This window comes from Sturnira hondurensis, unplaced genomic scaffold, assembly GCF_014824575.4.
Source record: "Sturnira hondurensis isolate 20B ecotype Veracruz unplaced genomic scaffold, ASM1482457v3 Scaffold0019860, whole genome shotgun sequence".
Taxonomy (NCBI): Eukaryota; Metazoa; Chordata; class Mammalia; order Chiroptera; family Phyllostomidae; genus Sturnira; species Sturnira hondurensis.
Window position 1 is genome coordinate 311866 of NW_028092491.1, and position 12663 is coordinate 324528.

At 37.1% G+C, this 12663-nt stretch overlaps 1 protein-coding gene across 1 annotated transcript; it reads left to right on the forward strand.

Annotated features, from left to right (window-relative positions):
* Window positions 1–5163: 5163 nt before the first annotated feature.
* On the forward strand, window positions 5164–6138 carry LOC118974825 (olfactory receptor 4C15-like). The gene has a single exon (XM_037028411.1). It carries the CDS (start codon window positions 5164–5166, stop codon window positions 6136–6138), a length of 975 nt encoding a protein of 324 aa, XP_036884306.1.
* The last annotated feature ends 6525 nt before the right edge of the window (window positions 6139–12663 follow it).

Below are 12663 nucleotides of genomic sequence, written 5' to 3' on the forward strand. Positions count from 1 at the left end.
CTTTGTATACATAGCCTCATATACACATGCACAGCCTCCTCCCATTATCAGTGTCCCCTACGAGAATAGGACATTTGTTACCCTTGGTGAACCTACATTGGCACATCATAATCACCGAAGTTCATAGTTTATTTTAGGCTTGTCTCTTGGTGTTGTGCATTCTGTGAGTTTGAGCATATATATAATGACATAAAATTATCATAATTATATTCTACAAAGCAGTTGCACTGCTCTAATAATCTGTGCTCACTTATTCCTCTACTCACCCTATCCTGCTAATCTTCATGTTGAATTATTAAATGCCATACAAGATGAAATCTAATCTACCTTTTATTAGGCCATTTTTTTGAGCTCTTTTCTTTTAAGGAATTTCTTGCAGGCTAAAGGACATGCAGACTCAAGATTCTGGAGGTTCACGTATTTATAGAGCTCTGCAACAAATCAGTAAAAGAATAGAGGTGATGCATATCCTAATTTTTTTTAAATAGAAGATTTTTTTTCACTTTGCTATGCTTTTGAGCCCAGGCTAAATTCTGGAGAGCACAGAAATTTATGGTGTAATGAAATATTCTGATGTTCTTAATTTTCATGCCTCTCTGAACGTCCACAAGTCACCTTTAAATAATATAGATATACAAACTTAGATGGAACACTTTTATTTTATTTAAAAACATTTTTTATTTTCTATTTTTAAGTCAGTATAGTTCAAGTACAGTTTTCTATTTTTTACTCCCATCTCAGCCCAGCCCCCCATGCTCCCTATCTCTCTCCCATTCCCTCCTTCTTAGTTTTTGTTCCTGTTTCCTTTATACTTGTTTGCACAAATTCTTCCTTTTTTCTCCTGAAGTTCCCTCTTTCAACAAAACACACTTTGCCTGTTTATGTCTATAGATAATATTATCAACAGCCTTACAGATTTACATTATTCTTCAAGGAAGTTTATGTCAAAATTTTGTAGACTTATTTCACATGTAGCTCTATATTTCAGCAACAATGCCCCTCTGTGTACATGGAAAATTCCAGGACATTCTACATTGCCGCATAACACTTTATAAGGGCAAACTTCTCTCTAAAGCATTCTGCCTGATGTTACATTTTACAAATAAACCTTTCTTAAACTCAGTGGTCATCTGGGAGTATCTCTTCCATAATTTGAACATAAAGTAATATCAGAACATAATACATCCATTCTTTGGGGTAACTGTGTGTTCTAGTTTATGCATGGGTATTAAACTCATAAGAAATAAAATATTTTCCTACAAAGTCTAGGTATGGAAGAGATAAAACCAACACTTAATCTATTTAAAATGGTGAAGTTGGCAGCAGCTGGTGAGAAACAATTTGACAGAATCTGAACTAAATGATATGTGTTTAGGAGATGAGAGTAAGCCAGGGGTAAGGAGAATAAGAGGTCTGATAAATGTTCCTTCCACTATAAGACGGGGGGGGGGATTGAAGAGGAAAATGAAGGTCAGTGATTGTGTCTTATGGCCCATCCTGACTACTCAGTGGAGGAGTGAGGAGACTGGTGAGACACTAGTTATAAAGGGTCAACAGCAAAGTTGGAAGGTGCCAGAGCTGGAGGAGGAAATGTAAGGTGGTCTGACATTCTCGGTGGAGTTTTGCTGGTATGGGAATAGTTCTGAAGGATGTTAAGATATCCCTTTGCACTCACCATCAAGATTTTCTCATGAGGATCAACTGTCATCCCAGTATTCTTGATACTTTAAACAGCGTATCAAAGCAAGTAAAAAATCAAACATTGACTCCAAAAATTAGTAAGTTAAATGTTGTTTCGATCTATTGTATAAGGGTACTTTAGTTTAATTTGTACTTCCAATTCAGAGAAAATGTTAGGTGTAGGGTATGAGCTACTAGTGCTCAAGGCCAACTCTGAAACAGTTTGTTCTTCATGCATTTTAACTCTCTGAATGTAGAGAGAAGTTTTGTTTAATATTTACTAATTTTTCATAGAAAGAAGTGAGACTCAATCCAGCTAAGCAATAAAGACAAGTCTTTTAGATTCCACCTGCTGTAGTCTTCCAATTTCACAATTCACCTCACTAGCATGGTGTGAAAACATTCAAACACAGAACCACTCACTAGTCACATTTTGTAGGTTGTCCTTAAAGCTTTCTCCTCTTGCTTTAGGGATCATGTTCTTCTTTGAACTTTTTTAGCTCCCTTGATTTCCAACTTTCAAACTTTGACAGTAACTCAGAGGCAATTCTAAAGGTCCTTGATCCCTCAGGGAAACCTCTTTCAATTCCAATTGAAATGAAAACAGAAACTTTGTTTCTTTATTGATTCTTTTCCCCTAGACCATGTTGAAGTCCCTGCTTGAGGCTGCGGGGAACATTCTCTAGGTTGTCTGCCAGAGATGGTCTTCCTCTCTCTCAGATGTAAAAGTAAGACTTGGAAAAGACCTTCACATTTTTTCCAGCCACTGAGTGGACTTTTATTTATAGAGAATAGAGATGACCATCACCAGCATTTTCAAGGAACTCCCACACGGTGAGATGCATCATGCACAGTTTTTCCTTTTTAGAGAAAATCCAAAGTTGTGATGCTGCACTTAAAAGCAGGGTGTCATGGACCAGGTATGAGGCTTAATGCAACGTGTGAGTCTATCTTTTGACTATGCACACTTGGACCAGTTACATAACCTTTCTGGCTCTCAGAATCTTTCTTTTTGTTGGGGATTATATTACCAAATTCATAGGGTTTAGACACCAATAATATATGTGGAGTGAAGAGGAGACTGCTTGACACCTAATATTGCCCTTGGTCAATAAAGAGCAGCTGTTAGAATGCAATCTGGTTTTGGAGGGGTAGGAGGTCCTATTGATTCAAGTCTAATGAAATCAAACCTGTGTTCAGTTTTTCATCTTTAGGTTAAATCCAATACCTTAGAAATGTAACAAATGCATATTTCTCTCTTGGTTTTCTAATAGCATTTAATTCATTCTTTCTAGATGTATTCTCATGTAAGATTCATATGAATATGCATGTCCTGATGTAGTTTTGAATATTTCCATCCTGGTGTTTTAGATTAAAAAGTGGAATTTTTGGAGTCCATATAAAGAATACTGTTGTACGAGCATGATAATTCAACTGGAGTTTACCATTTATAATTATTGATATAATATTGCACTAATATTCCCATATTAAATGCCCAGCAAAGGCCCATAGCAGTTCATTAAGGGTAGGGAAGAGTGTCTCCCTCAAGTCACAGAGAAGAACCTTCTCATTTTAAATAGGTTCACTTAAGTTTCCCCAAGTGCATTTGATGTCATACGTAGCCTCAGATTTCTGCTTCAGAACTGATCAGGAATAGTTACATGGCTGAACTGAAGATGCTTTAGTGCTAGTGGTGGTGGCTTTGCCTCTTGCTTAAAATGAACTAAATCGCTGGGGCAATAGAAAACAGAAGGTTCAGGCATCCCTCAGGAAGGACATAGGTGGATATAGAGAAAGGTTATTTTTTTCAAATTCCAGGAGCAGTAAGGGTGTATAAGTTGAGGCATTTACGAACATCAGGAGAGGATTATGGAGAGGAGAGAAAGGGCTCTGAAATCTGAAGAAAACATTTCTTAAATACTCAAAAAGTACACAATTAGCTAGATAGAGAATCAATCTTTACTTTTAAACTAAAGCATACACTGGATTTAAGGAACATAACTAGGGGAGTAGTTTGACTGTGGTTTTAATCTATTCCTTTGATTTTAAAAAATTATATCTACTAGAAAAAATATGTGCAAATATGACCGATATAAAATATAGGTACATATAAATGCATAAAATTCACTGCTTGAAATATAATTACAAATTACTACTTATGAAAACATTACTACTAATTTTTCATTTAGGGTCAAATATTATATGTACTTTAAAGTTGTGACAGGAATTTCTATTGTTTTTGGAACAATTGATGCACACATCATGTGACTGAGAAAATGAATGAGAAAGAAACAGTGGGCCCTGTGGAGCTGGGAGGCCAAATTCCAAAAGCCACAGCCCAATGCAGTGGCCTAATATCCACAGTCCATGGCAGGGAGGTGTCCTGGGCAATCTGGTGCAGCTCCAGTGCATTAAAATACATGGCTATGAAGAAACAAAAGAGCTTGGAATCTTTTAGGACAAATATGAACAGAACCAGCTGCTTCCTATAGGAATGCATGAGCTTTAAATTTTTTTCAAAGTGAGTATGGAGATTGGGAAGGGCTGGGACAGTGATATGGCTATCATGGAAGATTTTCATTAGTTTTCAATTTTTAGTGTAAGATTCTATGTATGTTAGCATGTCATTTCCACTAATATAAATTAATCGTATTGGAGATAATAAAATAATAGTCAGAACCCGTCTCCTTTGTTTTTAACTCTCATGATACAGGAGAATATGCTCTTGTGGCTTTCAAACTTCATTGTTTTTGATTTGGGGAATGATGCTCAACCCACAGAGCTATACCAGCCAGGGCTTAAGCTTGATCCTTAATGTTAACTCCGCATACTGAAAGTAGATCTGCCATATATTCTATTCTAGAACATAAAATTACATTAGAATGTCTGGCAAAGAAACAGAATTATTACAAATTTTTATTTTCTCACTTAACATATTGTAAACATGCCTCATTATCTATGTCCTCATATTATTTAGTATTTACAACATCTTAATGTTTTGTAATCTAATTTGCCTTGACACCATCCTATTATTGAACATTTTATATATCTCTAAATTTTTATTGTTATACAAGACATGCATCATCATCATTTAAAGAACTTACATTACCTCAATTCGCCTTTAGAAATTTTTTTTAGGATTGGATTCTAAAAAAAGGAATAGAAACATATTTATAATCCTAAAAATATTTGTTGAAACATTTCTGAAAGGATTACATGAAATCAAATAGTTTGATTGCAATTTTAGAATTAATATATAAGCTCTGACCAATTTAAAGTATTGAATACTTTATCTCCTCCTGACTTCTGCCTGGCCTCCCACTATAGTCTTCAACAAATTTCTAATTATTTGTTCTCCTTTACAACAGAAGCATGTAATTAACTTTTCACATGGATGCACCAGTTGGTCAATAACTGTGATATAATGGCATTACAAACTGGTCCCAGGTGAATTTTTCTTTTTCCCATCATTGAAGATCTTATATGGTTCCTCTGGTGGCATTTAGCTTTTTCTTGGAACTCATGCAAAACCAGAGCTTTGTAACTGAGTTTGTCTTCTTGGGGCTTTCACAGAATCCAAACGTTCAGAAAATATTATTTGTTATATTTTTGTCCAGCTACATGGCAACTGTTGGGGGCAACTTGCTAATTGTGGTGACCATTAGCAGTAGCTCAGCACTCCAGGTTTCCCCCATGTACTTCTTCTTGGCTTTCTTGTCCCTCCTGGATGCCTGCCTTTGTACCCTCACCGTCCTGAAGATGATTGTGGACTCTCTGTCAGAGAAGAAGACCATTTCCTTTGCAGGCTGCATGACTCAGCTCTTTGGTGGACATTTCTTTGCTGGAGCGGAGGTGATTGTCCTCACGGTCATGGCCTATGATCGCTATGTGGCCATCTGCAAGCCCTTGCATTACTCTTCTATCATGAACTGGAGGCTCTGTGGCATTCTGATGGGGGTGGCCTGGACAGGGGGCTTCCTGCATTCCACAATACAAAGTCTGTTTGTTCTACAGCTGCCCTTCTGTGGCCCCAATGTCATTGATAATTTTGTGTGTGAGTTGTACCAAGTACTAGAGCTGGCTTGTACTGACACTCATGTATTTGGCTTTTTTGTTGTGGCCAACAGTGGGTTAATGTGCATCATGATCTTCTCTTTGTTACTTGGTTCCTATGCCATCATCTTGTGCTCTCTGAGAACTCACAGTATTGAAGGGAAGCGGAAGGCTCTCTCCACTTGTGGATCTCACATTGCTGTTGTGGTTTTGTTCTTTGTTCCCTGCATATTCATGTATGCTCAACCTCCATCCACTTTCTCCTTTGACAAAATGGTGACAATATTTTACACTATCCTAACGCCCTTGCTCAATTCTTTGATTTACACCATCAGGAATAGTGAAGTGAGAAATGCCATGAGGAATGTGTGGAGCAGAATAATGATAGTTTGTAATGAAAGATGAGATTGATTTGATGGAGTCTACACTCAGTGGATGTTCTAAGACACGATGCAGGTGCTGAACATAGTTCCTGCAAAAAAAAAGTTAGAGTGGTCCAGGTTCCCTAAGTCTTCCTTGGCTTCAGCACTCTCAAAGCATGTCTGCTCCCCAAGGGGTCAATGAACCATAGATGGCATTGAGTCAGATTATCAGAAGTTTCTCTCTTGAAGGGCTCCTCATTTTGAGAAATTTAGGGTCAGGATACGATAGGGCTGTTCTTTCTCCACACGTGGGTTTTCAAGTATCCTTGTGCATCATTGATATCTGCACCCTCTTTCTTGTTTTTAGACAGTGATATTGCAGTAAGTCCTAGAGACAGAAATTGAGTTCTGTGATGAAATCTTGCATCAAACTATCCTCCCTAATATTTTCTTTTGCTCCCTTTTTTCTCTGTCTCTATGCTACACTCAGATTCTCCTTTTCTTGGTTCTGCTCATTTTCAATCTCTTTTCTCTCTTGTACTCACTTCACTCATTCTCTACTCTTGCCTCTTCCACACTCTTATTCATTTTGATATCGATTTTCTGCTTTGATATTTGCTTCTCCATGTAGTATACAGATCCTGATTTTGCAATTAGACTAGAAAATTAAGGTAACAACTTGTGTCTTTCTTGGAGGGCTCAGGATGTCTGTTTTCTAGGATCTACATGATCCTAGAAAGTCTTCATAAAATGTACATGAAATTGGTGTACAGTTTTATATGACGTGGATGGTGAATGCTGCACAGAGAGGCTATGTAATAGTATCTCACTGCAATTTTAACCTAACTGTACTTAGAAAAACTTTCTTCCTTCCTTCCTCCCTTCCTTCCTTCCTTCCTCCCTCCCTCCCTTCCTTCCTTGCTTCCTTCCTTCCTCCCTCCATCCCTTCCTTTACTATTTATTTATTTTTTATTGTTGTCCAAGTACAGTTATCTTTATTTCCCCCACCACCACTCCCCCTCACCCCAGCCATCGCTACTCCCTAGTTTTGATTTTACCCCTCTTTGGTTTTGTCCATGAGTACTTTGTAAATGTGCCTGACAACCCTCTTACCCTTCCCCCATTATCTCCTCCCACCTCTCCACTGGTTACTGTCAGTTTGTTCTTAAGTAAAAAGTGTCTGGTGATATTTTGTTTCCTTGCTTGTTTGTTTTCTTGGTTTCCCTGTAAATGAGTAGGATGAAAAAAACTATGATACTTTTACATGATGAAATCTTAGGCAGCAAAAGGAAAGAAAGAGTCCTACTCTTTGCCCCAAAATGAATGGAAATGGAGAGCATTATGTTAAGTGAAATGAGCCAGGCAGTGAAAGAAAAATACCACATGATTTTACCTGTAAGTGGAAAACATTTCTGTATGTCAGGTCAAAGTTTCCACATTGAAAGGACCTCGTAAATGGGCACACTTACCCTGTAAAAAAATGTGAGCTCAAATGTAGTAACAATAGTGAAAATTGTTTGAATAATAAGATTTTACAACAAGAATAATATATAATCCATGATTGTGTCATCCAGTTAAAATAACACACAATAATATAAGCAAATAGGTGATAGAGGCATTTGTCTATCTGGGAGAAAAGGGGAGATTTGTATTATCAAATATACTAGAACTGGTTCAAAACTTCTACAGGTATAAGTGAGAATGAGAAAAAGGAAAATTGCATTCTCCACTACTGTGCTGTACCCCCAGATCAGGGAGTTAGGAAAGTGCAGGAGTGTGAAGAAACCTGAATCAGTTCAGTGATAAAACCCCTGAAAATACTGGTCTGATGCAATGTATACATCTTGCCAGAAGCTAAGTTTGTGTCTTTTGTCCCCAATACTTCTCCTTCCTTATTGAAAATAAAACAAAGTAGAATTATATGACCTGGCTTTCATGGTTGTCCTACACCTGTCCACAATTTTATCCCTTACAGCTTTTTGATGAATGACAGCAGTGTTTAGGAAGATCATCTCTATGTTTGATCTCCATTACTGTTAAAAGCAATATTTGTGGTCCTTCCAATTCTTTACCTTACAACACTGTCAGGGAACTTTCTCATTGTAGTGACTATTAAAAACAACAAGATCCTTGCGAATACCATGTACTTCTTCCTGTTCTATATGTCTTTGGCTGATATCTGCCTCTGTACAACCACAGCCCCAAGATTGATTGTGAATGCCCTTTCTCAGAAGAAGAACACTTCCTACAATGAGAACGAGCTTTATGTCCTATTGGATGAGAACGAGCTTTATCTTTCTTATTTCTTGAGCATTACTTTTGGGTGTATGAACACTTGGAGGCAAATAATTGTTCTTGGCTCTTATGCATATTTGGGTATCAGGAAGGAAGTTTTGCTTTTGTTGTTTGATTCTATAGTATCTCAAAAGTCAAAATTCAGATTTTTGGAGAAGTATCTGGTATGAAAAGTGAGGCCTAGCACTTCTCAAATTTGGTCTTTTAGTTTCACAGGAGAATATTTTAAAATGTGTGTTTTCATATGGAAGACAACCTAATCCATGTGTATAATTCACAGCTGCCACCAACTCCACTTCAACTTCACAATCTCATAATCGAGTACTGTCATGACGGTTCAGTATCTGGATTTATAATTACCATCAGATTGGTACTAGAAAGTATTACTCTTATTCATCTGGACTAATGAATAAAGGGCACAATAAACTCATAATTATGTGAAGCATTTCTATCGATTGAAGACAAAATGTTCTATTGCACCAAAGATTCCCTATAGTTTGGTTCAGGAAAGTGGTGGCAGAATAAATATTTTAGTCCCAAATGGGACATTTGTCAGAGCTCTCAATACTATATATGGAAGCAGCTACTTAGTTCATACTACTTTTAAATAAAGAATTTCTCTAATTTCTTACAGTTCTGTTCTGAGAACACTTGAATCTGGCCTTACGAAGATTAAACTTAAGTGTAATTGATACTCAAGTAACCAAGACACTCAGAATAAAACGTCAATTCTTATCTTTTGGTATTCCTTCAAATATATTATAGTGTGAAAAAAATTATTTGTGACTAAATGAGAACTGAGGAAGCTTCAGGAATTTTCTCCTCATTGTTAAAAAATAGACAGTTCAGATCTTTCTATATTTGAGATAAGGGCTTGATTAGAAAAAGTGAGAGAAACATAATGGAATAAATAGACTGAAATCACAGGATGAAGCACAGCTTGGTTAAAGACGTATACAACACATTAATGTTTCCTGACGACGAGCAAATCTACAAAATCCTCTAGGATGAGATGAAACTTGGGGCTTTGATCATTTTTATATTTGAATCAAGCAACATGTTGCAGAAAGATCACATAAAGGACAAAATAGTAAAAAGGTTGGAGAGCTACAGAAAAGACTATGAACCAGGATGCCCCAACCTGGTCAAGGATGAGAATATGTGGCTGGCTCTTCCTCTACTTCAATTGGAAATTGTCAAAGAATAGAGTGAATAGGAGGGAGGACAGGAAAAATCACTAAAGAAATATTCACCCCTTTCCTGCCAAACTAATTAATTACAAATTATATTGATTTATTTATAGAGGGTAAGAAAGGGAGAAAGAGAGGGAGATAAACATCAGTGTGTGGCTGCCACTCACATGGAACCCACTGGGGACCCAGCCTGCAGTACAGGCATGGTGCCCTGACTTGAAGTTAAAAGAGTGACTCTTTGGTGTGCAGGCTACACTGAATTCACTAACATTCACCAGCCAGGGAAAGTTTCCCCAAAGGTTAATAAAAGCTGGAAATGCATAAAATCACGAATCTAACAAATTCCAAGCATAAAATTCATGGAGGATATTACAATTAAACATAACTCATAATAAATTTGTCAAAAGCAGCAGCAAATTGTTAAAAGGAGGTAAAGAAAAAAGGCACTGTGCAGAGAGAAATAAGGATAAAAATTACAGCAGAATTCTCACTAGAAACAATGTAAACTATGTGAGAGTAGAGTGACGTCTTTAAAACACTTGAGCTTACATCCATACATCTGGTTGGCTTTGTCACCTTTTACAACTGGGATGGAAGCAGAAGTGTGAAAATAACTGATAAAAAGCATTTGCTTCTGTCCCAAGAACCCATAGACCTCGAGGTTAGAGTTTGCCAAATCCCTTTCGAAAATGATAAAGAGCAAACTCATGATGACTTGAAATCCAGCCAAAGTCCATTCCAATCTGAGAGCACATTGCATTGTGGATTCCTGGATGTCATCACATTGAGCTTTAATGCCATGTTTCCAGATGTTCTCTACAACCTGATTCCCAGTTTCACCCAGGATGAGTTAGCTTTTCATACTGATATGCCAGTGACCTGCCTGCGTACTCAGTGTGCTAGCACCTTTCTCTGATGTCACTCAGCAAGAATAGAAATCTTGGCAGTTGTTAGTTCTTTAGTCTTACTCCAGTCACTGGGAAGACTAGGTTATTTCTGCTTTTTCATGGTCTTCTGGGAAATAATCAAAAACAGAATTTTGAAAACATTTGTAGGTATCGGAAGTGGTACCTAGAGCATTCACCATCCTCAGGTAGTTTCAGGAAGAGCTTATTTTCCTTCTCTTCAAAGACTGTATATTTTTTAACGCTGTCTAGTATCCTGCACTTACCTTTGTTTCTCTTCTCACACTTCCTGCCCTATCCTGGATACTTTCTTTACCATCTTACTGGAAGAATTCACCAAAATCCCTTCGATGGCCATTATTTTCTTCAACTGTCCAAACCAAACAAAAAAGTGAGAATATTAAAATTTTAAAACATATTTTAAGGCAAATACCTTATGATCTCACATTGAAATGGTACCTAATCAAGAAAACAAATAAGGAATCAAAATATAACCAGAATCATTAGAATTAAGAACAAGTAGAGAGTAAACACAGGAGAGATGGGAGGGAATGATGGGGTAAAATGGGTGAAGGGTTTTTATGAACAATTAGAAAGGACACATGTACAAATTCGTGGTGGGGCAAATTAGGGGAGGGTGGTGGAGATGGTTGGGGTGAGGAGAGGGAGAGGTTTGAGGAAAATGCAGACTGCTGTACTTGAACAAAAATGAAATAAAAAATAGAATAAAAAATGAAAGCAAATATAAAAAAAACGATTACTTGCGTACTTGCATGCATACCTGTGATTACTATTACAGAACTGTGGAAACCCTATTCATAGAATTAATTAGTTTGAAGCCAGCAAAAGAGATAGGATTCCATCCTTTATCAATATAATATGTGTTAGGTTAAAAAAATAAATGAAGCAAAAGTGGTGCAATTTCATTTACTTTGTAACTTTATTTGTGCTTGTTCCTGAGGTGATTTACTGTTATTTGTAGCTGAGCTGTGGTTGTTGTTTCTGACTTCACATTTTGGAAAAGACGTTAGTATTTCCATTACAGACATAATAATGTCCATTATCTTTATGTTTCATATGGAGAGGGAAACCAAAGAGAAAATCATAAAAGAAACAAGGAGACATTCTCTGTAAGTCATGACTAAATTTTCATTAATATTTGAAAGTAAATATTCATATATTAGCAAGGGATCTGAATTCATGACTGATTTATAAACAGAAACATTATGCTGATTGGATGAGACAGTATCCTATGCTATCATGTTTCTGATGGGCAGAAATGTCAGAAATGACCCTGAAATGGCATTGAGATCTTCAGCTTCTCAAATGCTGAGGTTTAGGCTGACAAATCATTTGGGCTGAATATTAAGGCTGAAGCTAAACTTCACAGAAGGTTTTTAAAAAATCTATAAGGTATTTATATTTGAGAAACAATTTTTCACACAGTAAAACGGTGCCCTTAAATGCCATGTATATAAACAATGGTTTTGTTCTGGTGCTCTGAATGACAGGAAGGTGAGGAGAGGGATGTCAGGAAGGTATTTTGTGTAAACACAGAGAGTTAGCATGAACTCAATGATGAGGAGAAAAAAAGAGGGCTCAGACATAGTTCATGACAGGGCAAAATATTGGACCCAGAGATGCCATTCAAGGTGGCTGATGTAGTATCTTCAGACAATTCACTATGTTGGGGAAATTGTGTCTGCAAGTATGAACCATTTTCAGTAGCTCAATGGTGAGATTCATCACCAAAGCTTCTTGCCAAAAAATCTTGGTTTGCTACGAGAAGATATCACTGGAGACTTGATAAAAAAAAAGGGCTTGCTAGTGTTGAAGTAGTTTTGGCACCAAGCATTCTAAATAATTAAAGCATTGCATCAGCCTTGGCGACCATGAGTCAATGTTGGGAGGAGACAGTGACCACAGTTGGCCATGTACAACAGGGAATCTACTTTTCCTTCCCTGGTTTGTGAGCCAAAGGCTAGGCTGGAGTCCAGGCATCTGTAACTAAGGCTGGTCTAAACAATACATCATCATCATTGCCTCAATATAGCTCATGACCCCAAGGAGTAACACCTCAGAGAGACACTTGGCATATGTGTGTAAAAGTCTATACATCAGCTAACAAGTCACATTGTATTTAAAAAAAATTGAAGGCTTTGTTTTTAGAGCATT